At 33.7% G+C, this 27,070-nt stretch overlaps 4 protein-coding genes across 6 annotated transcripts; 3 read left to right on the forward strand and 1 right to left on the reverse strand.

The window, feature by feature from the left end:
• The first annotated feature begins 1,730 nt into the window (after nt 1-1,730).
• On the forward strand, nt 1,731-4,999 carry LOC141525739 (uncharacterized). 3 transcript variants are annotated; one of them, XR_012478894.1, is made up of 5 exons: nt 1,731-2,325; nt 2,436-2,588; nt 2,905-3,745; nt 3,854-4,702; nt 4,779-4,999. XR_012478894.1 is itself a non-coding variant. In XM_074240339.1 (3 exons), exons 2-3 carry the CDS (start codon nt 3,386-3,388, stop codon nt 4,367-4,369), a joined length of 876 nt encoding a protein of 291 aa, XP_074096440.1. In that variant the 5' UTR covers nt 1,731-2,588; nt 2,905-3,385; the 3' UTR covers nt 4,370-4,759. The 3 variants fall into 3 exon arrangements, 1 of the variants encoding a protein (XP_074096440.1); XR_012478893.1 differs by having other exon boundaries at nt 1,731-2,588; XM_074240339.1 differs by lacking the exon at nt 4,779-4,999 and having other exon boundaries at nt 1,731-2,588; nt 3,854-4,759.
• Nucleotides 5,000-5,767: 768 nt separating this feature from the next.
• Nucleotides 5,768-8,926, reverse strand: LOC141525708 (uncharacterized). The gene is made up of 3 exons (XM_074240273.1): nt 8,161-8,926; nt 7,543-7,854; nt 5,768-7,470 (listed from the first exon to the last, which is right to left on the reverse strand). The coding sequence occupies exons 1-3, from the start codon at nt 8,924-8,926 to the stop codon at nt 5,768-5,770; spliced, it is 2,781 nt and encodes a 926-aa protein (XP_074096374.1).
• A 113-nt stretch (nt 8,927-9,039) lies between these two features.
• On the forward strand, nt 9,040-12,706 carry LOC141525709 (uncharacterized). Its single transcript, XM_074240274.1, has 3 exons — nt 9,040-9,057; nt 10,772-11,277; nt 11,631-12,706. The coding sequence occupies exons 1-2, from the start codon at nt 9,040-9,042 to the stop codon at nt 11,273-11,275; spliced, it is 522 nt and encodes a 173-aa protein (XP_074096375.1). The 3' UTR covers nt 11,276-11,277; nt 11,631-12,706.
• Nucleotides 12,707-13,106: 400 nt separating this feature from the next.
• LOC141525710 (uncharacterized) lies at nt 13,107-15,159 on the forward strand. The gene is made up of 6 exons (XM_074240275.1): nt 13,107-13,126; nt 13,254-13,492; nt 13,570-13,739; nt 13,867-14,032; nt 14,126-14,308; nt 14,385-15,159. The coding sequence occupies exons 1-5, from the start codon at nt 13,107-13,109 to the stop codon at nt 14,224-14,226; spliced, it is 696 nt and encodes a 231-aa protein (XP_074096376.1). The 3' UTR covers nt 14,227-14,308; nt 14,385-15,159.
• The last annotated feature ends 11,911 nt before the right edge of the window (nt 15,160-27,070 follow it).

The raw sequence follows: 27,070 nt of genomic DNA on the forward strand, positions 1-27,070 counted from the left end.
TTTTTTTTTTAATAAAAGTAATATAAGGTACAAGGCGTTGGTTTAAATCAATGTAGCCAATGTTTACATATATCACAGATGCACCAGTTCTGCCAAAACTAGCGCGCTCTATTGTTGAATTTTTGCATTAAACGGGCGAAAGTATCTAACCAAGCAACGGACCGATTCATAAAATGTTAAAAAATGAATAAAATATGCTTTTTGATTAGTAGTTATTGGTTGTATTCAAAGAAAAAACAATTCAAAAGGCTAAAAAAATTTAAGGCCGTGTATGTAATTCACATGTTAAGTTTTAAAATTTTTGCCCGAATCTTGTACATTTTTATCATCAGTAGGCGCGACAGTCTTCGAGTACGGTCTCTATTCCGAAATTTTTTTGCTAGTGTTTTGACTAATTCAAGTTGTAAACTATCAATACTTAACTTCTTGTTGAGAAAAATTTTCTAAAATGTCGACATCTTCTTGCGACGCTTATTTGGGATGATTGCTTGATTTTATTTTAAATTAATTTTAAGTGGCGCTATTGTTTTCACATCCCGCGAAAAAATTATCATAGTAGCTTGGCTAAAAAATTTTTAACGTTAATTGTTTAAAAATTTGTTATAGACAAATAGACATGTTGAATATTTTTGAAAAATTTTTTTTGCCATTTTATTGTCTTAGTGGAATAATGATTTAAAAACAACAATTTCTTTCGAAAAAAATTTCTTTATTGTTTATAATAGTTCTTTTCATAAATCCATCATTTAAATTATTTATTAAGAAATCATTTTTTTTTAAATCATCATTCACAATTCTTAATATGATTGTGAAAAAAATTTTTTTAACTTGAATTTTCATTGTCCAATAAAACATTTTTTAGAAATTTTTTTCCCTCAATCTTTTATTTCGGTTATTTATGTAATAATACATTGTATTTAGTAGCTTGGCTGAAAAATGTTTGAAAAATTTATTAGCTCACTAATTACACGGGATGTTGGAAAAATATTTTCAGTTAAATATATTTTAACTTTTCACATTTCCGTATTTTTCGAACACTGAAATGGCCGTAAGTGACTCGCGTGGCACCGGAGTAGGGAGCGTATAAAGTAAATGTAGAAGGGGGCGTTTCACTGAGAATGGGAGAAACGCCCAGAAGCGTTAGAGGGTTGTAAAGAAAGTGTTACATCCCATACAAAGTTGCCGATGCTCAACAATTCCGTTCATTGGCCAAGGCACGGCTGCTAATGCTCGGCAAAGTATCGGTGTTTTGTATCGGCCTAGCCTCGGTAAACGATCGGCTTTAATTTTCGGCCAAGCATTGGCGTTTTGTACTGGTCTAAGAAAATTTTATTTTTATTCTTGGTCTAAGAAAATTTTCTTGTTTCAAGAATTTATTCTCTTGACTCAAGAAAATCATTTTCTTCAAAATTGAATTCTTGGTTCAAGAGTTTGGCTCTTGAGTCAAGTTAATTTTTTTATCAGTGTAGAAAAATTACAGTTTGAAATAACATTTTTCTAAATTCAATTTTTTCATTTAATATTCAGAGCTTTCAATGTAAATATTACATTTTACAATGTAATTCTTATAAAATCTGTAATAATTACATTTTAAACTGTCATTTTTTCAGTTTTTATCACGAAGCGCCACGTTGCATTATATTCACGTCATCACTTGAACAAATCAACCGATTTTTACCGGATTCTGGCTCTCCTAAGTCTAGGTTGCCATTCAACAATTTCGTAAGATTTCTTGATAATTTTTACACATCGCACTAAAATCTTGGAGTACAAGCGATAAATATTGAGGTTGGGGTGATTCATTATTGTACACTGATAGAAGGATTTAGTACGACGTACTAAACTGATTTAGTAACAAAATTTTTTTCGCAAAATAAAATTTAAAATTTTGTAATAGTAGGGGAGCCTGGGGCACGACGATCCCCTTAAGCCGGTTATTTGTTTTTGTGGATTTTAACCATCAAATTCGTTTATTTTCCATCTATTTCGGAAGAATCAGTCGAAATTTTGCAAAAAATTAAAAAAAAATTATTTTTTTCTGGAGCACGACGGCCCCCTCCCTAAAAAATTATAAGAACAAAATTTTTTTATCCTTTTTTGGGGGAAGGGGCCGTTGTGCCCGAGGGAAAAAAAATTTCTTTTTCAAGTTTCTCCAACGTTTCGACTAATTTGAATTTACATTTGAATTTACCGCATTCTATTCAGTATCCTGACAGTAGGTATAGTGATAGTTAACGATTTCATCGAGTGGCGCTTTAATCGTTGAAAAAATGTATTGAGATATGTGTATCATGTGATTTCATGCGGAGGCGGCGGCAATAACTTGTTAGTATTTATAATTTTAATATTTGGTGTTTTTTTTATTCTGTCATTTAAAATTTAATTTGAGATAGTGCGTAAGCATATGAATAATGATACTCGTATTCCATGGGAAGATCTGGCAATGGCAAAAGCTGTTGACTCTATAGTCAACCAAGAAATGGGATATACGAAGGCATCCAAAACTTATGGAGTACCAAGATCCACACTCAGGCGACGAGTTCATTGTTTCAAAATAACTAATGATAGGGAATATGCATCGTCAAAAGGTAATAAAAAGCTATTGGTAATTGTTTAGTTTTATGGTCATCAAACTTCGGGTGTAAAATTAACATGAGAAAATTTTTTTCGAATTGTCAGATATTTTTGTTGTTTTTAGTTCGTCCAAAATAGATTAATTTTAAACCAAAAAATTTTCAAAAAAGTCAATTTATTGAAAAAAAAAAAAAAAAATTTATTGATTAAAAAAAAATTGTTTGATTTAAAAAAAAGCCAGGTGACCGTGAAACTAAATAATTCCAAAGTTATTAATTTAACAATCACTTATTTTTTTTTTTAATTTGAATGTAATTTTTTTAATTTTAGAATTACCCAGAAAAATAAAGACAGTTTTCAATCAAGTCCAAGAACTGGAATAAGTAAATTATTTAAAAGACTGTGAAGCTAGATTATTTGGACTATCTAGTTTTGAGGCACGAGTTCTTGCTTTTCAGCCCGCTGAAAAAAATGAGATCAGGCATCCGTTTAAAAATGGTATAGCTGGTGAAGATTGGTTCAGAGGATTTTTAGAACGAAATCCAACTTTGTCCCTCCTACCTTCTTCCCCTAGGTTCCCCTAAGTCCTTTCTGATTGGGCAATTTTAGGGCTATTCCAGCGCCGCTCATTGGAAGTTTTCATTTCGTTCTATCTAGCAATACTGGATGAGGTCCTATAGTTCCTTCGCATCCTTCAAAATATTCACCTCATAGCAAATAGTACTAGTTAACTGTTAAGTACACGTAAACTAAAAATTACTGTATTTTACTTTACAAGTTTTGATAGCTGATCAAAAAAGCGTAACGCAAAATGTCTCTGTCATACAACAATATTGAAAATGAAGAGCTTTTGATTCAGAGCTTTAAATCACTCTTTCCGGATCTTTTTTCAACTGTGTCATCCCAGTTACCGCCGACTTCTAAAAGCATATCGACAGAAAAACCAGTCATCATGCAGAGCTATAACTCCGCAAGTGAAATAGATTCACACCAATCTGTTGAGAAGAGTAAGACGTTCAACAAAAATCCATCTTGCTCAAAACGCAGAACAAGAACAGTGTTCAAAGACAATCAACTTCTTCACATGGAACAAATATATACGCAGAGTAACTACTTGTGTCGTCAAAAACGAATTGATCTCGCCGAATCACTAGGTCTTACTGAAAAACAGGTATTTACAATTAATATTATTAATAATAGATTTTATTTATTAATTTTTTTATTTAACTATACTTAATTAATTATTGAATGCAAGTTATTAATATTATTTTGTTTACAGATCACAGTGTGGTTTCAAAACCGTCGCATGAAGGATAAAAAAATTGGATCCAAAAAAAGAGTCAAGGACAGCAATCTCGTATTGGGAAGCTACTCAGGAGTATGCGACAAAACAAATGTGGCGATCAACCATGTTCAAGACTCATCGTACCCGATTTACAACGTTCAATGCAACTCGATTCCTGCTACAACTGAATGTCCAACAGAAAACTACGTGCGTCCCACGAATTTCAACAACTGCTCATCAGAAAGCGCTAACTACCTACAATTTCAAAATTGGAACTCCTACAACCAGTACCAGACGAACGTAATTCAAAATCAGAATTATAATTCCACCTACGGTACCGATATCAATTATAATCATGACAATCAGTCATCTACTGCGAACAGCAACTTTTACAATTATAGCTCGTGTAATTATCAACAATATTATAACCATAATGAGCAAATGAATCAATTTGACGTACAACGCGCACGGAGAGAAGAGAATAGTAATCATTACCATTTTACATTGTAACCAGACTCATTTTTTATAAAATTGTTTACAATACTATGTAAAATAGGACTCATTACCATTTTTCTAGTAATGGTTACTATGTTACATTGTGGCTATAAAAATAGTAAGTATTGCTATGCTGCATAGGAATTCAAGCTATGTACAATGGTACTCAGTACTATGTTACAATAGCTGTGATTCCAATAATAATATGCGCGCTACGATTAGCCATGAACCCAGCGTCTAGTGAGTGGCTAAATAAACGCGCTACAACATAACCATAAAATTTATGATAAAAAGAAGTTTGTGTATAAAATTTTTTATTCATGTGTAGTCATAATGAATGATTCAAGTGTAAGTATTTTTATATTAAAATTTAAAATTTAATATTGAAGTATTTAATATAATTTTCGAAATATTTTTTTTTTAGATTTATTCATTCATTTATACCAAGGCCTAATTGGCCGAATGGCAAATTTATACAAATATATGTTGACAATATAAAAAAAAAATACATAAAAGTACAATATTAGCTGTAAAAATAATGAAAAAAATAATGCACAGATCAAGTAAAACATCAAGCAGATATATAAATAAGTAATAATTAGGATTATAATTATAATACACGATTTAACTTATTCATCAAGTAATATAATACATGATTTAACCAATTTAATAAATAAAAGTTTACATGAGAGATTTGTAAAGAACTATTAAATATCTAGTTTAAATAAATAGTCAGACTTTATTTTTGAAAATATCTAAGCTTGAGGAATCAACAATATCAGATGGTAACTCCTCCCATAATCGTATAACAGTAATTACAAAAGAGTTTTCATATTGTGTTGTTGTATAATTAGGCAATTTAAAATTAAAATTATTTTTCTTAGCCGCCAATCTTTCTGAGCGTCTAACATCATCATTATCAATGAACAGATCTCGTAAATAATTTGGTTTACCAATCACTAAAAGCTTATAAAAATAACATGCTGCAAAGTAAATGCGACGACTTTTTATAGACAGCCAACCAAGTTCACGTCTATACGGGGTAATGTGTTCAGCACGTTTTAAGCCATAAATAAAGCGTATAGCTGAATTTAAAGCACGCTGAAGCTTGCAATCATTATTATAAGTTGAATTCATCAGAACTATAGAACAGTAATCGATTAAAGGTAGAATAGTTGCAGAGACTAATAGTTTTTTAATATCAACAGTATAAATATTTTTACGTAATTTTAAACTATATAGAGTTGAGTTTATTTTGCTGACAGTTTTTGAGATATGACAGTTCCAGGACAAGTTACACGATAAGTGGAGGCCCAGACATTTTGTAGACTCTGTATAGGGTAAAGCCACGCCATCAATAATGATAGGTAGTAAGCCTTCACGCTGGAGTGCTTTTACTCTATTATTCGATCCTTATAGCATAGCCTTTGTTTTTAAGAGATTAACTTCAAGACCATTTTCTCTAGCCCATTCTACAACCGCAAGGGCATCAATATTCATCAGTCTCACTGCATCTTGTAATTGGTAAGGATAAAAGTGAATATAAATGTACGTGTCATCGGCATATAAACCATATCGGCTGTACATAATCCGCTTAGTAACTGAGTTCATGACTAGAAGGAATAAAATCGGACCAAGGACCGATCCTTGAGGGACGCCGGACAAAGTTTCCAAAAAACCAACTGGTATCTCTTGTTCATTCACCACTGACTGACTTCTGTTCGTGAGATATGAAAAGAACCAATTTATTGTATCATAGGAAAAGCCTAGTTCGACCAAGGTCTTCAAAATAACCTTTGGATTCACGTAATCAAACGCCTTAGTTAAATCGAAAAGAACTAAAAGCGTCAATTTATTATCATATATTGCTTTACTAACATCATCCACTAGTTTTAAAAGGGCTGATTGTGTTCCATGATGTTTTCTGAAACCAGACTGAAACTTGTCGAGTAGTTCATTAGTCTCAAGATAATTCATCATTTGATTGGCTATTAATCGTTCAAATACTTTGCTTAAATGAGATGTATTTGCTATTGGACGAGTATCGGAGAGTGTACGTGGGGGTGATATTTTATTCAAGGGGATAATAAAAATCGTTTTCCAATTTTGCGGGAATATACCTGTTTCAAGCGACCTGTTAAAGAGAGCTGTAAGAAATATAGAAATTTGAGGAATATGGTTTTTAAGCCAGCGGAGATCTAACCCATCAGGACTCTTTCCCTTAGATTTACTAAGCGTTAAATGCAACGCTTTGGTAACCTCTACTATATCAATTTTAGACCACGTGAAGGAGCATGTAACTTGACTACTACATAACAATTGCAGCGAGTTAATATAATCAAGATCACAAGGAGGATGCTTCCTTACTATATTATCAAAGTAATTATTTAGATCAGAGGCATTAAAATATTTCAGAGGAGAGGAATCGGATCTTTTGAGTAGTCCTAAATGTTTTAATTTGCCCCAAATATTAATTCCTTGAGGAAGATTGGTTAGTACATTCTGCAAATAATTTTCTCTCGCACTGTTAATTTCCATCTTTAACTGTTTTCTAATTGACCTGTACACTCGAAGTAGTTTAATATCGTTGTTTCTTTTTGCACGTTTATATATAAAATCACGATTTTTACATTTTTCTTTAAGCTCATTTGACATCCACGGATTTGGGGCCTTCACTACTTTACGTGATTGAAGGGGAGCAAATTCATCAAGTGAAGCAATAATATTCGAATGGAAGAAATGTAATAAATCATTGGGATCGGATTTTTTTAATATTTCCTTGTCTATATTTAGTGACTGCATGATAGAATTACACAGGGCATTATAGTTGGAGTCAGAGAAACGCCTAAAAGTAACAATCTTATTAAATTTTTTGGTGGTTTCAAAAACATATTCACAAATTAAATAATCATGCCCACTTATAAACGGTTGTTGAGACTTATGATAATTACCCAGTTTACATCTATTATCTAATAAAACAACATCAAGCCACGAATCTTTATTATTTGAGTGATGAGTAGCTTCATAAGGAACACAATACAGAGACAATTCTGAAATAAATGTTTTTAAAAGATTAGAAACATACGAAGACTCTAATAGGTCACAATTTAGATCACCTGTAATAATAAGATTTTTATAATTAGGCATTAACTTTGAAATAACCTCAAAAAATTCATTTAAAAGATTGCCTTGAGGCCTTCGATAGATCACTGCCAATAGAAGATGACAATTCGAGACTGAAACAACATCTATAATTAAATATTCTGGTTGATTAATATGATCCGTAACAGAGACATGAAGTATCTTAGATTTTAATGATTTGTGAACCAAACAAGCAACACCTCCACCCATAAACACTCGTCCTGTTTTTGAATTAATTAGATTGCGATCTCTCCTAAATATCATATAATCATCTAAGCAAAACACTGAATAGTCATGCACCGGCTTCAACCAAGTTTCAGTCAGTGCAATAACATGTGGCTTAGTCTCTGCAACTAAATCTAAGAATTGAGCAATATGACCATTTAAACTATTTATATTAAAACTTAAAAGCCTAAGTGACGTAAGTTTATTATCGTTGATATTGGTTAAATCAACATGGCGTTATTCAAGGTTATCTAAATCTAGATCAGAGCAAATTTTAATTTTTAAGGAATTTTCATCCTTTTTGACATATATAGACCCATTTTGCACCCAGACATACTTAAAGTGTAGATTCTTGGCCTTATGTTTAGTATTTAATAACAATTTGTGAGTATCTACATTTAAAAATTCATTAATATAAATATTTCCCTGATACGAATCACCAGTAATCTGAGGAAAAACATTTTTAATGAATAAATTTCTTAATTTCTTTCTAGAGTCAATAATATGATCCCGAACTTGCTGAGACTTCATCTTAAGTATAAACGAGTGCAACTTGGGTCTACCTTTTACATTTTCTATATTACTATTGTTATCAATACTATTAGTTTTTTGGTTTTTATCTATTTTTCGAATAGTTAAAATGTCAGTTATTAAATTAGAAATATTTAGCACTTCAAAGACTCCTGATGCAATCTCTAATGATGACAAACTTTCAGTAACACAATCCGGGATTCCAGTGATAATTAATTCAGACGAAACTCGTGTATTTGTGGAAGAAGTTGATACATCCTGATTTACTGAACAACTTGATTTGAGTGAGGCCATTTGATCAGCTAATGTCTTAGCTTTTCTTGTATTCAAATTCGTATCTTCTCTAAGTTCTTCTAAAGCAGTAACCATTTTTGAGATTTTATCAGTATTTGCTAGTACATTTGTGTTTATACTCGCTAACTTTACTTTTGTCGCAGATTGTTCTTCTTGAATACTGTTCAAGCGCTTGTTAAAGTCATCAATCTTCGATGACAACAACTTGAATTCCGTAGTGAGAGACGGAATTTGCGCGACCGATTTCATGACTAAGGTCAATTTGTCATCAGCTGACAATGATGACCAATTCGAAGGAAGAGCACTTACAATAACTGTACTTGTGGAGGCACTGACCATAGTTGCATTACCTTCAACAGAATTTGAGTGCATAGTCGCCATTGACAATTTTCCAGAATCTGGTAAAAACACTGAGTCGCTGACAGGAGATTCTGAGCACTGAGAAGAGACTGGCGAAATGACACCAGATTTCTGTTTTGATCTACTATTTTGAGATGGCCTATCCGTTGACTGTGCAGATTTAAAACTCGAATTTGATGAGTTGTTAGAGGTTACTGATCTTAAGGGGCACACCTAGGGTGAAATTTCGAAAAAGTCGATTTTTTTTTTCATATTTCGGTAGATTACACCTTTAAAAATAACATATTAAAATTTCAAATCGATATCTCAAATAGTTTTTGAGTTATAACATTTTAAAGAGCAGCCGCTCGGCAGCTAGAGTGTCATTAGCTGCGAAACGTACCTGAAGTATTGTTCAGAGTCTACTGTCTCTTCCAGCCCCTATAACACGATTCCAGTTTCTATTGTTGGCTCTCAGGTATACAAAAATATATCATTATAATAATTTCTAGAAATTTCTAGAAATTTTTCGTTTACTGCCACGTAAATTATTTTCGGAGCCAGACACATTTAGTCTCATTGTGATCGTTGTATCGAGCGCATCATAATTTTACACGTGCTATTTTCTTGAAAATGAGTGATCAATCTTCATATTCAAATAAAAAAGGAACTCACAATGTTCCTAAGCATCGATCAATTGCGAAAAAACGCAAGTTTACCGGAAATAGATTTACATTTGAGCAATCTACTGCGAATACCAGTACGTCCGCAGAAAAGTTATTACAAAATAATGACAATAATGTTGTGATTGACCCATCTCATGGATATTGTATTTTGCAATTTTTATCAGTTTTTAGTGCAATTAGTAATTTAGTGGTGTGTAAAACCTGTCAAAAAAAAGATACTTTCAATCGAGCAAGTTCAAGAGGTCTAGGGTTCAAAATTGCTATTATTTGTGAATGTGGCAATTCGTATATTAATTCTGGACCAATGATTAATAACGCATTTGAAATAAATAAACGTATTGTTGCTGTGATGCGTCTATTGGGCATCGGAATAAATGGGATAAATTTTTTCTGTGGATTAATGGATTTAGCATGCAAATTTTACGACCAAACTTTTGCGGGATGTTTTACGAATTTACAGATTGCAGCCGAAACTGTTTGTAAGCTCAGTATGCAGCAAGCTATAAATGAAGAAAAAGAGCTTACATTAAAGAAAGAAAATTCGGAGACAAATTTGACTGTTAGCGGCGATGGTACCTGGAAAAAACGTGGCCATACTTCCCGTTTCGGAGTAGTTACGCTGGCAGGAAAATACAGCAAGAAAATTCTTGATTCATGCGTAAAATCTACATATTGTCAGAGTTGTGTTTTTGGAAGAAAAAAAAAAGATAGCGAACCTGAAGATTATGAGGAATGGCTATCATTACACGATGAAGAATGTGATGCCAATCATAAAGGATCTGCCTCAAAAATGGAAGTGGATAGTGTAAAAGACATGTTTGGTCGTTCCATTAGTAAATATGGTGTAAAATATACCCGCTATATTGGTGATGGTGATAGCGTTACCCACAAAGGACTTATAGATTTGAATCCTTATGATATTCCTGTTGCTAAATTGGAATGCTATCTACATGTGAAAAAAGAATGGGAACACGTTGCCGAAGTGTAAAGAACATTAATAAGAAATTAGGAGGAAAAAGTAAAACATCACAAAAGTTAACTGTAAATTTTATAAATAAACTCCAAAAATATTATGGTTTAGCAATTATGAGGAATCAAGATAATGTAGATGAAATGTATAAAGCAATCTGGGCAACATTTTATCATTTCTGTTCAACTGACAAAACCCAAATCATAAAAATTGTCCAGAAGGCGCTGAAAGTTGGTGCGCTTATCGCCGCGCGCGGAAGCTGAAGGAATCACTAGTACATTTAAACACGATTACCTCCCACTGGATCCAGAAGTACAAGAAGCTATAAAACCTATTTATGAAGACTTATCTCGATATGAATTGCTTGATAGATGTAAAGGTAACAATACTCAAAACAACAATGAAAGCTACAACGGTTTACTTTGGCACTTTTCACCCAAGCATCTTCATAATGGCTTCAAAACTATTGAATTGTCAAATAATTTTGCAACTGCAATATTTAATGACGGTTATTCGTCAATTTTGAAGATATTCAATGTAATGGGAGTGATAGTTGGACCTGCAGCAAGAGATTTTGCGGCTCTTAAGGACGACACGAGAATACGAATCGCTGATTATCGCCAAAGGGCTTCTTCAAAAGAAGGTCGATCATCTCGAAGAAAAGCTTCTTCAGCTGAACAAGCCCTTTTCGAAGAAGAAGAAGGTGTATTATATGGCCCTGGAATAGCAGATTAGCTGTAAATATGATTTTAAACCACTTATAACAGTGGAAACGATCATTTTATCTTTAAACGCGTTTTTCTCGAAACAGCATTTTCCGAATTTGCTGCAGTGATTACTCAAAAACAAATGATCCGATCACTATCGAATTTTTTTTACATGTTCTATATATAGTTCTCCGTACAATGACCTATCGATTTTTTGATCTGATCAAAAATCGAATTTTCGCAGGCCACAAACGACCAAAATTTTAGGTAAAATTCGACTATTTTTTTTAAAACGCCGCCATATTGTCAATTTTTGATTTTTTTTTATCGTAGGTCATTGTACAGACAATATTATCTAGTTTAACGAGATATTTTTTTTTTAGATTTCATCCACGGAGAAGGCCGGAATCACTGCAGCAGTGAAGGACCTTTTTTTTTTCGCGCCGTTAGAGATCGACGATAACTTAAAAAATATTTAATTTTTTTCTTCAAAAATTTCATTATGTATTCTTAAAACATGTATAAATATATTCTTAAAATTTTAAAATAATTGATAAAGTATTTTTTTTAATAAAAATTCCCAAAAATCACGTTTTTTTTAGGCCGTTACACTAGGTGTGCCCCTTAAGGAATTAAGACGAGTTTTAATGGTTTTAGACTTGGTATTATCTTTATTTACTAAGTTTATTTTATTTACTAAGGTCGAACTTAATAGATAATCAAATTTTTGTCTACAACAGTCATCCTTAGCTCTTGACTTTATATAATCACATGCACAACTTCGATGAAAAGATTTATTACAAGTATCACATGTGTACGGTGTTTTGAGAGAGGATTTGCATCTAAAACAAGTATCAAATAGAAATGACATAACTGATCAATTAACACAAATAATAAATAAAGTTGTCAACAATTTATTGCATTAATTTGGAGACATGAGTTTTATTTCAGACATATCATGAAAACAAACATGAAACCAAGTAGGAAACATATACAATATGCCTGTGACTCACACTACTACAGCAGTAGAAAATGTAAACAGACCTGTCCACATTGATACTTGTTAGTGTAATACACATTTAAAATGTCTTGCTGACAATTGCTGACAATTAACACACTAAAGAATAACACTGTGGATGATGCGTCAAATAATTGCGCAGAGAAATACCAAAACTTAACCATAAAACTTTCTTGAAAATTTATAATTTTTTAATCACTGAAAAATCCATTCAATGAAAGCTAGCTTGTGCAACTTTATATACCAGTTTGATGCACGAAATTTTGTGTTTTAGAAAACATCAAAATCAAAATTAACACTTAATACTAGCCTACACTTAACTAAAATTTCAGTAAGAATAAAATAGAGAGATGCTTACAACTCAAGTTAACATTTAGTATTATAAAATTTTTTATTATGAAAAAAAAAATAAACATAATCCGATAATATAACCTTATATTTTGTATCAAGATTCCGATAATTTCTAATATTGATGTTAATCAAGTTATTACAAATATAGATAAAATTTGCAATTATATTATTTACTTTAATTGTAAATTTATAAATGAATAAGTCCACATTTATATTTATTTATTATCAAGCTTCCGATCACCTACTCCCTGGTCCATCTCATCCATTGATTGTACCTATTGATTTTAATACTCCACTATTCATTCAACATAATGCCATTGAAAAAATAACAGAGTTTTTGTAACGTGATTACGAAGGGATTATTATTTTATCCACTTTTGAAAATACTCCAAAAAAATGTTTGACTGACGATGTCAGAAATATTTTGGTTAAAAAATTAATTGACCGCGAAGCAAATATTTTCTTTAGCAATTTTAAATATGAAGTTGGAATGAAATTGGATAAATTTAAGTAGGTTTAAATACATTTTATTATTCTTATAGTTAACTGTAGATTTTTAATTTTATTTTATAAAATTTTTTAAATAATTATTTCTTTTTTATTAATTGATTTTAATATTTACATAATTTATTTATAGAATTGAGTCGTCTCGGTTGAAATCGCTAGCAGATGAAGTCGGAGACGTTTTTAATGAAGAACCGGGCCTGTATTTTACTCCTTATACTCAAGAAGGCCATATAAGTGTAAACGCTAATGGTAAATTGTGGGATCGGTACAATTACACTAAAAAGCAACTTCGAAATGCAGGGATACTAAAACCTGTTCAAAATACTTCAATTGAAGCAGAATCTCCAGTTACAATAACAGTTTCAGACAGTATGATTTTAATGTTTTTCTTATATTTTTTTTTTTTTTTTGTAAGCGTTAAGGTAATAAAAAATTTGTTCTTTTAGGTCAAGAGATCGAAAAATTAGAATTTTTAAAAAATAATTTAGAGCCTTGGAATTTGATTTTTCAGTATTGGAATGAAACTTATACAACAAGAAAAAATTTTTTGAAAACTTATGACTTGTCACTATTAACAACTTATCGTTGCCTCCATCAACAGAATGGTGTATTGCTAGTAAGTATATTTGGAGTATGAAAAATAATTTTTATCATTTTTTTGACACTTATTGATTTTTTTTTTAATTCTTGTTACATGATAATTGTTAATTAATGATTATAATTTCTATTATTCTTGATTTTAGATACATGATGATTTTAAGCAGCTGTATCCAGAGAAATTGAATGCTATTAATTCTTTCTGGCCCACCGTAGAACAATTTATTGAACAATATATTGAGCTTGATCCCCAGTTGAAAGATAATTCTGAAGCCCAAGATGTAATTACTTTAATACCAAGTTTGTCAGGAAGTTAGTTGAGATCAACTATATGAAAAATAAATTTGAAATGATAATATTTTGTTACTGTTACAATTTTTAATATTATTTTATTATACTTTTCAGATGAAAAGCAAGTTGTACTATTAATTTTGTTGGGATTAATGCTGAAACCTACCAAGATAAAACATCCGACTTCAAAAACTCCGAAAAAAAGAAAACAATGAAAGTTTGACTCAAAAGCCCGCGAATGAAAGTATTGAATCTTTAGAATCATCTGCTATAAATGATTTCATCGTTAGAGTAGAGGTACCTATAAAAACTCTATTCGTATTTTCATTTCATTTCTAATACAAATCTTAAAATATTTATTAATGATTTACAGGTTGAAGCTAAGATTAATGAAATTATTGATCATAAAAAAACTATTGCGGTGAAAAAAAAAATTAAGATCCAACCGTACATGATATTTGTAGGAAGTTCTTCAAAGTATGAAAGTTTTTATGTGATCACAGACATTATTAAATATAAAGTTAACAACCCGCTAGTAGGTATACAGGTGGGTACATGCCCAGTCGGTAAAACAGATTTGTGGGTTCGTATCAATACTAAGGGATCTGCATTGCCGACTGTAGGTCCGTGACAAGTATATCTGTGGATTGGACGACCTGTTTTGCCGACAGTAGGTGTTGCCGGTGGTAGATATGTATGTCATTTTGAGGTTATGGGTGAGGTTTTTTATCGAGGTTATAGGTGGCGCTGGTGGGGAATTCTGCCGCCATCTTACTATCCGCCATTTTTTAAATCTTACTATCCGCCATTTGGTGGCTGCTATCCGCCATTTTGAATTTGAGTTCAACATTTTGAGGTTAAAAAGCATCCTCAACTATTAACCTGCCTTCGGCTCAGCCATAACAGATCAATAGTTCAGGATTACGCATTTGTAGTATGGTATATCCATGTTGTATATATTTAAAATGAAGTTATGTCAACTACTTGCGAGAAGGATTTCACGCAACGTCATCTGGTGACAGCGTGCATTACTTCTAACCGCGCAGTAGATGACTCATTCTGTTCTAGAATTTTCTAACTGCGTAGTAGATGACGTCATCAGACAGGCTTGAACCTGTTCAAGGTCATATAACTGCGCAGTAGATGACTCATTCTGTTCTAGAATTTTCTAACTGCGTAGTAGATGACGTCATCAAACCGGTTTTGAGGTAGAGGAGTGGGGGGTAACTGCGCAGTAGATGACTTATTCTGTTCTAGAATTTTCTTACTGCGCAGTAGATGATGTCATCAAACAGGTTTTTAAGTAGAGGAGTGGGGGTAATTATTATTTATCTTTATTTCAAAATTATTATTTGATAAACTAATATGAGGTTGATGTGCCCTCTATCGTCGAATCCAAAAATCTATCGCTATATTTTTAAAATCAATACTCACTTTTTATTTTCAAATTACTTTATAAAATGGTATACAACTTTTAATTTAAACAAAGTTAATAATATTAATAACAAAATATTAGAAAATAATTATTATTTATCTTTATTTCAAAAATTATTATTATTATTATTTGATAAACTAATATGGGGTTGATGTGCTCTCTATCGTCAAATCCAAAAATCTTCTAGCGATATATTTTGAAAAATCAATACTCAGTTTTTATTTTTAAATGGTTATATAAAATATTGCATGACTTTTAATTTAAACAAATATTAATTATAAAATTTTAGAAAAACAAAAACTGATTATTGATTATCATAATTAAAAAATCAAAACCATTACACCATCTGTTGATAAGTATTAATATCAGTAGTAGTGTTGGAAAATTATTTGAATTTAATAACTAACAATAATTAATTCTATTCTGAATTAAATATGTTAGGATGAAATAATAATAACAATTATAATTCATTTATTTTAGATTTATTGAGTGCTTACAAACCAATCTTTTAAATTTTTTACATTTTCCAAGGCACATAAATCAGATAAACAATCATGATAATTACAAAAATGATTGTTACAAATTTTCATACTTTTTAGAGAGGGACATTTGAAATTATCGAGATCGATTACAATTTTATTATTACAATCAATTAAATTTTGAACCCATAACTTTTTCTCGATACCTTTGACATAAATAATTTTTTTATTACAAGTTAAATAATTGAGAACTTCTTTGAGCTTGTAATATGAAGTTGTTCCAGCATTCCAACCGATTCCATGATAATTTCGAATCAGCCAGGTATGAGGACGTTGATAGTTGGCTGGTAGCACTTTCCAGTGATATGGCGGTTGAAATAGTGTGTATGACAACTCTTCAATATTATCAATATCATGTTGAATTGTTATTGAGGCCAACTCCTTAACAAGGAAGCGATTATCAGCTCCTCTGAATCCTTGAATGTCTAGAATGATCTCCATTTCTCTGCTCTTGACAACGAAGAGTGACTGAATGATGACTCTTACAATCAATTCAACCTTTTTATAACCCAATCTCTGGATTTTACCCCCACCACACGATAATCTTATTGGTCAATTATTTCTTCTTGGTTAATTGATAATTTGATTGGTTATTCAAACTATACGGTAGAGTTTTGAACTGCGTAGTAGATGACATCATCAGACAGGTTTGAGTCTGTTCAAGGTTATGTAGTTCTCTTTGTTCTATTTCTGCTGCGTAAAAGATGACGTCATCGGACAGGTTTGAACCTGTTCAAGGTCGCGTAACTGCGTAGTTTTCTTTGTTCTATTTCTAACTGCGTAGTTGATGACTCATTCTGTTCCAGAATTTTCTAACTGCGTAGTAGATGACTCATTCTGTTCCAGAATTTTCTAACTGCGTAGTAGATGACGTCATCAAACAGGTTTAGACTTGTTTTTATGAAAATGGTGGGGGGAAATTTCTATGAATCAGATAACTCATTCTGTTCTAGAATTTTTTAACTGCGTAGTAGATGACGTCATCAGACAGGTCTGAACCTGTTCAAGGTCACGGTAACTGCGTAGTTTTCTTTGTTCTATTCTTAACTGCGCAGTAGATGACTCATTTTGTTCGAAAATATTCTTACTGCGCAGTAGATGACGTTATAAAACTGGTTTTTAGGTAGAGGAGTGGGGGTAACTGCGCAGTAGATGACTCATTCTGTTCTAGAATTTTCTTACTGCGCAGTAGATGACGTCATCAAACAGGTTTTTAGGTAGAGGAGTGGGGGTAACTGCGCAGTATTTTCTGCCTATATAAGCAGCTTGCTGAGAGCGTACTTCACAAAAACGAAGTACATGTCTCCAGTGAAACATCTCTCGTAATTAAAAAGTATTCAGTGTTATAAAATATAGTGAAGTTCAGTGCTGTGAAGTACGCAAGTATAGTCCAGTATGCAAAAACTATTGTGTGTACAAAAACTCTAGTCCAGTGTACCAAAAACTATCGTGTAAATTCAGTGTATAACCTATAAACAGTGAACATAGCCTATAATATTGTGTAAATAGATAGTAGTTAAGTGTGTGTCTTTCCAAGATGGCCCAACCTAACCTCATTGAGACTTTAAAAAACTTGGTGGATACAATTGCAACCTCGTATGCTGATCTGTTGGGAGAGCAGCTGACTGATGAACATCGTCAAAGGTGTTTACGAGTGTGCAATGAAACTATCCAGTACTTCAACACAATATTACTGGATCCTGGAACATCAATTCAAGTGAGACGAAGTATTCAAGCGCACATCAACCAACTCAACTGGTTTGCCGATCAGTTCACCAGACTCGGTAACCAAGTAGTCGGTGGAGATCTCAACCAAGGAGTCAAATGGAAGGACTTGGAAAACGCTTTCGCTGGTAACATCCAGACTGGATGTATTATCAACCAGCATCACAAAGATCCAGCATCATTTCTCCAGGCCTCACGGGACATCGTCATCAACAAGGTACAGAGTGTCTTGAGAGATCTGGCAGGGTTGAAAGTGAATGTTGAACTCTTTTGTACATTCCGGAAACAAGAAGATGTAGAAGAGCGAAAGGCTTTCATCACCAAAAGTCGTGAGATTCTCCCTGCTACATCTCTCCAGGATTGGTACACTGAGCATGTGTATGACAAGTTGAGACAGCGAATTGAAGATTTTGAGCATGAGGGTTCCGGATGGAGTCTGCTTGGACCGAACAGCTTGATGGTGACTATGTCAAGATTCGCACCAACCCAAGTTGGGAACTCCACCTTCGTCAAATTACCGAGGGATATTATCAGGAAGAGTGCGGTTACCAACATCCAAAACAATGACGAGTTCTGCTTCCTGTGGTGTATCAACGCTGCCTTGCATCCACCAGTATTGGTTCCAGAAAGCCCTACAAGATATTGCCACTTCAGCGTCAGATTGAACTATGAAGGTATTCAATTTCCAATTAAACTTAATGATGTACCGAAATTTGAAAAAATGAATGATCTTAGCATTAATGTATATGGTATAGAGTCAGAATTCATGGGTAAAAAGTCTGAAAAAAGCACTATTATCCCATTATATTTAAGCAACTTCGAGTCAGAAATACCGACAATACATTTATTAATGATTAAAAAAAGTGTAAATTATACCAATAATTTAGATAATATTGAGTCTGTCTATCACTTTGCGTGGATACATAATCTATCCGGACTAATTAAAAGTCAAATAACTCTAGGAAGACATAAATTGTACTTTTGTGATCGTTGTTTGAATCATTTCAAATTAGAAAAATGTTATTTAGAACACCGAGCAGATTGTTTTAAAACTAACAAAAGTTCGTATGGAGTTTCCTAGTGAAAAAATAAAATTTTAAAATTTAAAGATTTCAAATCTAAAGATACTGTACCGTTTGTAGTTTACGCGGATCTAGAATGCACACTCGAACCCCGGGAGATGATGAAAAGACAATTAATAAACATGTCCCACACAGTATTGCTTACTATGTACATTGCAGCTATGATAACACACTTTCCAAATTTGAATTAAACCGTTCTCCTGATTGCATTAACTGGTTTGTTAAACAATTAGAGTCATTAGCTCTGAACTTTGAAAAAATTCTAAAGAATCCTATTAAAATGAAACCATTAACGAAAGAGCAACAAGATAGACACAACCAGACAACTATGTGTCACATCTGTGAAAAACCAATCACTTCTGCTTCAGATAAAGTTTATGATCATTGTCACTTCACAGGTAATTACAGAGATGCTGCACATAAATCATGTAACGTTAAAAATCCACTATTATTCCAGTTGTCTTTCATAATTTATCTGGCTATGACTCGCACTTTATAATTAAATCCTTAGCTACAGTATTTGAGGGTGAAATTTCATTATTACCAATCAATAAAGAGCGTTACATTTCTTTCACAAAATCAGTTAAAAATACTTCAGTCTCTTTAAGATTTATTGATTCATTTAGATTCATGGCCTCCAGCTTAGAGAAATTAGCTTCATACCTTGATGACAAAGACAAACAGATTACGCGACTACACTACCCTGACCCTGACAAATTCAAATTAGCAATACGTAAGGGTGTATTTCCGTATGAGTACATTGATAGTATTGACAGACTAGACGAGACACAGTTACCTGACCAGGATTCATTTTATTCAAAATTAACAAGCTCAACTATTTCTGATGATGATTATACTTTTGCTCAAGTAGTTTGGAATGAATTTAATATTAACACGCTTGGAGAGTACTCGGACTTATACTTGAAGACTGATGTCCTCCTCTTGGCTGATGTTTTTGAAAACTTTAGACGTAATTGCTTTAAAACATACAATCTAGATGCATTACATTTTTATACAGCACCAGGCCTTTCAAACGCTGCAATGTTAAAGCATACTGAAGTAGAACTTGAACTGTTAACTGATCCTGAGATGCTTCTTTTCATTGAGAAGGGTGTTCGCGGTGGGGTATCGATGTGTGCTAATAGACACGCTGAAGCTAACAACCGGTACATGGGCAAAAATTTTGATTCAAACAACCCTGAAACATACCTGATGTACTACGATGTAAATAATTTGTATGGCGCAGCGATGAGTATGTCATTACCTAAAGGTAAATTCGAATGGGTTGAAAATGTAGATGATGTAGATCAGTTTTTCAATGATGATGAGAGTGTAGGCTACATCCTTGAAGTAGATCTACACTATCCTGAGAAATTACATGATCTACACAAAAATCTACCTTTATGCCCAGAACATTTTATACTACCTGGCAGCAAACAACAAAAATTAACAACAACTCTGTATGATAAGACTAATTATGTAATTCACTATAAGAATTTAAAACAATGTTTAGATTTAGGTTTAGTTCTTAAGAAAATACATCGAGTCTTGAAATTTGAACAATCAGACTGGCTCAAATCATATATCGATAAAAATACTGAATGCCGAAAGCTTGCAAAAAATGAGTTCGAAAAAAACTTTTATAAATTAATGAATAATGCGGTTTTCGGAAAGACGATGGAGAATGTAAGGAAGTACAAAGATATATATTTAAGAACAAAGTGGCAAGGTCGATACAATGTATCCGATTTAGTATGTAGACCTAACTTCCACAGCCTTACAATTTTCGATGAAGACATGGTTATAGTAGAACTTAAAAAAGCTAGAGTCTGCTTCAACAAACCAATATATATAGGCTTTAGTATATTAGATTTATCCAAGACTTTTATTTATGACTTCCACTATAATTATGTGCTTGAAAATTATGCAAAAACCTCTAAATTATTGTACACCGATAAAGACAGTTTAATTTACCAATTCAATGTACCCAACATCTATGAAGACATCAAACGTGATATCTCAAGGTTTGATACTTCCGATTACCCACCTAACAACGTCTTCAATATGCCCCTTGTTAACAAAAAGGTTCTGGGACTCATGAAGGATGAGAACAATGGAAAAATCATGTCCGAGTTCGTGGGTCTCAGAGCCAAATTGTATGCCTTCGAAATCCATGATCCTGAGAAGGAAAGAGATAGGATCAAGAAACGGGCAAAGGGTATCGGAGGATCAGCCTTGAAGACTATCATGTTTGATGACTTCAAAAGATGCCTTTTTGAAAATGTGCTGTTAAAGAAAGAGCTGTATATGATAAAAAGCAAAAAACATCAAGTGCACACAGTAAAACAGGAGAAACTTGCTCTCAGTTGGGCTGATGACAAACGTCAACTCATTGAGGCAAGCACTGATACTGTGCCTTGGGGTTATAAAGGCTCCTTAGATTTTAAGAAAAGAAAACTTGTAGATGATGAAAATAATAATAAGAGACAAAAAGTTTTGTAATAGTAAAAATAATGTAAATATATTTTTAAGGATTTATGTATTAAGGTTTTGTAAATAAAAACAATGTAAATATAATTTGTGTTTTATATATCTGATTTATTGATCCAACTATTATGTTTAGTATCAAAGCCTAACCATTTAACATAGTATTTATTTCCACGTTTTCTAATTACTTTTTCAACAAGATATACATCTGGATATTTGACTTTGCTGAGTTCTTCGTTGTAAAATCCGCCTTCAATTGGTTGATCCTGATAGCCCACGAGCTGGTACGTCGTTGGATTCGTATTCTGCACCGATTTGATTGTGAAGATTTCTGTTGTCCAGTTTGGCGTGTATCCTTTGTCAAAAACATGCTTGTACTTGCTGATTCGGACTTTGTCTCCAACTTTGAACTTCTGCTTCGATTTGGTTTTCAGTGGTTGATATATATTTTCCAATAGTTGTTTCTCCTGAGCAGCGTAACATCAACAGGTTTCATTTTGATGGTACTGTGTTTGGTGTTGTTGTAAGTATTCACCAAGTCATCAAGTATATCAGTCCACTTGTAGCTGCCACGAACTGTAAATTCTCGCCACATTTTATTCTTGAGTGTTCTATTGAAACGTTCACATATGGATGCTTTGAGATTGCTGAATGTTGAGTAAAGATTTATCTTGTGCTGCTTCATCAGATCTTTGAATTCTCTGTTGTAAAACTCTTTACCCTGATCAACATGGAGATTCTTAGGAACACGACCTTGCTGGAGTACAGACTTCATAGCACTAGTGACATCTCCACCACTTTTTGATTTAATTGGAACTGCCCAGGCATATTTAGAAAATATGTCTATGATTGTAAGCAGATACTTGTATCCTTTATTGACTGTCGCATATGGAATCATCTCAACCAAGTCAGCTTGCCAAGTCTCGTCGAGACCTCGGATGTCAACATGACGACGTTTATAGTTTCTGCGAGCCGGTTTGTGAAGCTCATTAGCTATCACTGTCTTTTTGTCGTTCATTGAGTTTCTCAGTGAGATATTTGATATTATTTTGGTGAGAGGAAAGTACTGCTTTAACTTCCTCAATAGATGTCTGCAAATTTCCCACAGCAGCCTTCAGTATTACTATTTCAGAGTATAAATGTGAAATAATCTCTTTCTGTTCACTGTCTATACTTTTATTCAGTTCAGACATCTGTCTCAGTACAAACTGCACTGTCGCCGCATCATGTTCATTTGAAGGATTACCGAGATTGCACAGCCTTTTATTCTCAATGTTATAGTTTCCATCAGAAGTTACATTGAAACCTCTACCAGCTGGCCCTCGTTGACCTAAATTATTGTCCAGTGGACGTCCAAATATATCGATGCTCATGGTTGTGAACACTTTGACTGTCAATGTGTGAATGATTTAATTTTTCAGAAGCTTTTAATATATAACTCCAGCCTCCCTAAGCTCTTCAATAATTGACATGATTTCATTCGTGTGACTTGGATTTTCAGCAGCTTGAGATGCCATAAGTAGTCGCAAACGATCAACTAGTTCATTTGGATCATCCCAGTAAACATAGTCCATTGGTAATCTCTGTTTTCTTGCAATCATATATTTTGGTAACCCTTTACCGAACTTGGTGATAAAATCAGCAATGTATTTATTAAACTTGATTGTTGTATCTTCATAAATAGTACGATTTGGGTCATAATTTTTCCTATGAGCGTTGGTATGTTGAATTATGTCCAAGTACTTTTTCTTATCATCTGGGGTGATGAGTGCATCCTCTGGTGATTTTCTAAATAATAATTCCAACAACCCAGGAGTTATTGGATAATTTTTTTCTTTGACAGTTATTGTATCATTTGCAAATGAAATAGGTGAATCACCCATATGCATTTCGCCGCGTTTTCTGCGTACACCATATCTCATATCATTATCTTTATGTTTTTACTTAAACGTTGTAGATAATTAGTGAGAAGAGGATTTCTACGAGCTGGAGTACTTGTTGATGGTGGTGGCTGAGTAATAGCAAGTGCTGTATTCTCAAATGAACTTTCATCATCTGTTATTAAACTGTTGTATACTTCTGGATCATCATATAAAGATTTTTCAACCTCTTGTTTTTCAACCTGTGGTTTTTCTTCTTTTTAATATTTTCCCCTTTCAACTTTGAAGATTCAACTATACTCTGGAGTGGTGTCACAATAGGCTTGAACATTTCCTCCATAGCTTTCTCAGCTGTATCTTTACCCAACTTCAACATCTTGTGCTTCCGTCGGATGGCATCACTGGCTTGAGATATCTGATGCAGAATATCTTTCTGCTTTGATATTTCTTCAGGCTTCATGTTGACAGGTTAACGTCTACAGCATGTATGACTATCACACTCTAAAGTACCTCAATTTATACTAATGAAGCAGTCGAATCCTTTGCGATACCTACCACTGTTCAATTCACTGTCTTTATCTATTACCACAAACCCATATTTATTCCAACATGCCGAGCATAAATCTCTGAATGAGTTGTACGACATGTCTGTATTGACATGATCATTATAAATATGCTTCAGATTCATTTCATCTTGACGGAATAGCACGAGAAAGTTTGCGTTATCTCTAATCAGATGCTTCGGTATTCGTGTATAAGTTTGACAGAGATAAAAGCTATCAACATCCTTGTGTCGACCCATGCAGAAAAAGCCTTGATATGATCCTGTTTTTCACAAGCAACATCATCAAATATCATCAGAGAGTTAGGTTCAGCATCTTCAGGCTTGATTACAGCTTCATGTTCACTGAATGTGAAGAATCCAATACCATCAATCTGTTTAAGCAGCGTCTCCAGGAACTGATACTTTGGTTGGTTAAGAGACTTTGAGTAAAGATATATATTCTCAAACCTCAAACCGTTTGGATGTACAATAAGAGACAGTAGAGCGTTGGTCTTTCCACAGTTTGATGGTCCGCAAAACACTGCACGGATACTGTTGGGAAGTAAAGCACCGTGTCGTTTGAGTTTCGAACCGGTTCCTTGAACAATTTGATCAAAATTGATAACTGGCAACTGAGCTCTTGGTTTGCTGTCCATGACTGCTGATTAGATTCTGAGCTCAAGGGGTATATATACCTGCTTATATAGATTAGCAAGTCAGTCTTTGATGTGACATGTCTGAGAGCAGACGTGGTGAAGGTTTGTTCAACAACATAATCAATAATCTCCCACTTGAACTCCATATCCCTGGGTACCAGTACTGCGGTCCAGGTACAAAGTTAGCTAAGAGGTTAGCTCGAGGTGATCCAGGTATAAATCCTCTGGATGCTGCGTGTAAGGAACACGATATAGCTTACTCTAAAAATCGTGAAAATTTGGAAGCCCGTCACGAGGCTGATAAAATTCTTGCTGAGAAAGCGTGGCAACGATTTCAAGCAAGAGACGCTGCTATTGGTGAGAAAGCTGCTGCTTGGAGTGTGAATAAAATCATGAAGTTGAAAAGACGCTTCGGTATGGGTCTTAAAAAGGAAAAACCTATTACCAAGCGTAAGACAATTAAAAGAAAAACAATGAAGCGTAAGACAGTCAAAAGAAAGACAACCAAGAAGAAGGATGTTGCTCTGAGACAGATTGTTGATGAAGCTAAAAAGTCCATGCAGCCTGGTGGAGATCCAGTTAAAACAGCTCTTGGAGGTGTCCGCAAAGCTGTCAAGAAAGTTGGTGGGAAGAAAAACGTTCGATTGCCTCGTATTCTACCAGTCCCATCAAAGATTGGTGGAGTACTTCCATTCTTGATTCCCCTGTTTGCAGGGTTATCAGCGGTTGGTGCTCTAACAGGTGGAGCTGCAGGTGTTGCAAAAGCTGTGAACGATGCCAGCGCAGCCAAAAATCACTTAGCTGAAAAGAAACGTCACAACTTGAAGATGGAGGAAATAGCTGTAGGTAGAGGATTATACCTCAAATCTTACCGCAGTGGTATGGGACTTTATCTGAAACAATACCCAGAAAGAGCTGGCTGCAAGAAGTCAAAAAACCAGTAGAGCTACCACATCGAGCACTGACTAACATCGACTTATTAAAATATATCAAGCTGCTTAAAATTCCAAATTTTCGAGGAGTTTTTATGAGAAATGATTTACCAAAATCTGGACCAAAGACAAACGAATCAGCAATAATAAATTTAGATGATAAACTTGGACCTGGAACTCACTGGTTTGCATACAAGAAGAATCATAATCAAGTAATTTACTTTGACAGTTTTGGTAATCTACAACCCCCACAAGACTTGATGAAACATCTCGATGTAGGTAGCGTAAAGTACAATCATAAAAGATATCAAGACTTTGATACAATCATATGTGGACATTTGTGCTTAAAATTCCTGGCTGGACAACTATAAATTGAAGTGAGTCGAGACAACAAGCGTCAGTCATGAAAGAGTCATTCACCTTGACACTATCCGGAAACTCCTCCATACTGGAGGCAAATTATTTTCCGCCAATTGAGCTATCACCAACAAAAAATTATGTACTTGGGCTTGTTAAGCTCCTAACATTTAATTCAATACCAAATATTGATGTTGGTGCTAATAAATTTTATGTGTCATCAAAAAGATCCAAAAGAAGTACAATCAAGAGATTTCAAGAAATAACTATACCAACAGGGAATTATGAAATCAAAGATATTGAAACTTATATAAGCAAGACATTACCTGAACTAAGTTTCACTTTAAAAGCAAACAACAATGAGTTGAGAAGTGAAATAAGATGTGATCAATATATAAATTTTGAGCCTGAAGATTCCATTGGATCATTACTTGGATTTACCAACCGCGTGCTTGAACCTAACACAGCACATAAATCTGATTTACCAGTCAAAATATTGAAAATCAATGCTCTGAGAGTCGAGTGCAATATAACTACTGGATCGTACATCAATGGTGAGAAGAATCACACAATCCATGAATTTTTCCCGAGGGTTCCAGCAGGATATAAGATAGTGGAAGTGCCAACAAACATCATTTACCTACCAGTCGCCGTACGAGCAATACACAACTTGAGGCTCCGCATTGTTGATCAGGACGGGAGAATAGCAAATTTCCGTGGCGAGACTATAACGATAAGACTGCATATAAAAAGCCTGTAATGGGTATCGTATATGAGACAAAGACTGGTAACGGGTATAAAAGGATTGCAGAATGCCCAAAGATTATCAGTCATCATCGAGCTCTGAAAGTGTTGACACGTCAAAACGCAGAGTTCCTAAAAAGTCTAGGACTAAAATTACGTGGAAAATTCACAAGATAAAAATAAATTTTTGTTGTCTAGCTTGTGTGATACCATGGCGGAAATCTTAGATATAAAAAAATCAATTATTTTCGATGAGTCTATTGCACACTGTGAAGCTCATTCACACTTGCCATATGCATCATCAACATTCAACAACAGTGATGAAATCAGGATTGCTGTTCAACATCAAGATCTGTGCTTGCTCCCAAGCAAAAGCACATTACATTTTTATGGAAGAATGAGGAAAGTTGATGGTACTGCTGTAAGTGCTACTACGAAGATGGTCAACATGGCTGTTTGTCATATGTTTGAAGAGATACGTTATGAACTCAATGGTGTAGAAATCGATAGATGTAAGAAAGTTGGTATCACCAGTGTTATGAAAGGATACGCTTCTCTGAGTCCGGGACAACAAAATATTCTGGAAAATGCTGGTTGGATTGTTAATGAAGATGACAACAAGCTGACTGATAATAGCGGTTACTTTGATGTCTCAGTACCGCTGAGTTTCATTCTTGG

The sequence above is a fragment of the Cotesia typhae genome, unplaced genomic scaffold (genome assembly GCF_013202065.1).
Source record: "Cotesia typhae breed Kobodo isofemale line unplaced genomic scaffold, CoteBio_Ctyphae contig_27, whole genome shotgun sequence".
In the NCBI taxonomy this organism is placed as follows: Eukaryota; Metazoa; Arthropoda; class Insecta; order Hymenoptera; family Braconidae; genus Cotesia; species Cotesia typhae.

Bases quoted from the DNA above. Each gene is read 5' to 3' on its own strand.
- LOC141525708 (XM_074240273.1), bottom strand. From the start codon at position 8,926: ATGGCGACTATGCACTCAAATTCTGTTGAAGGTAATGCAACTATGGTC. The intron at 7,855-8,160 runs GTGATTCGTATC...CTCAATTCTTAG, and splicing joins TGTTTTTCCTCAGATTACTG to ATTTAGTTGCAGAGACTAAG. The intron at 7,471-7,542 runs GCAATCTTTTAA...TTATTATTACAG, and splicing joins GATCTATCGAAGGCCTCAAG to GTGATCTAAATTGTGACCTA.
- LOC141525739 (XM_074240339.1), top strand. From the start codon at position 3,386: ATGTCTCTGTCATACAACAATATTGAAAATGAAGAGCTTTTGATTCAG. The intron at 3,746-3,853 runs GTATTTACAATT...TTTTGTTTACAG, and splicing joins TAGGTCTTACTGAAAAACAG to ATCACAGTGTGGTTTCAAAA.
- LOC141525710 (XM_074240275.1), top strand. From the start codon at position 13,107: ATGAAATTGGATAAATTTAA. The intron at 13,493-13,569 runs GTATGATTTTAA...TTGTTCTTTTAG, and splicing joins TACAATAACAGTTTCAGACA to GTCAAGAGATCGAAAAATTA. The intron at 14,033-14,125 runs GTTAGTTGAGAT...TATACTTTTCAG, and splicing joins AATACCAAGTTTGTCAGGAA to ATGAAAAGCAAGTTGTACTA.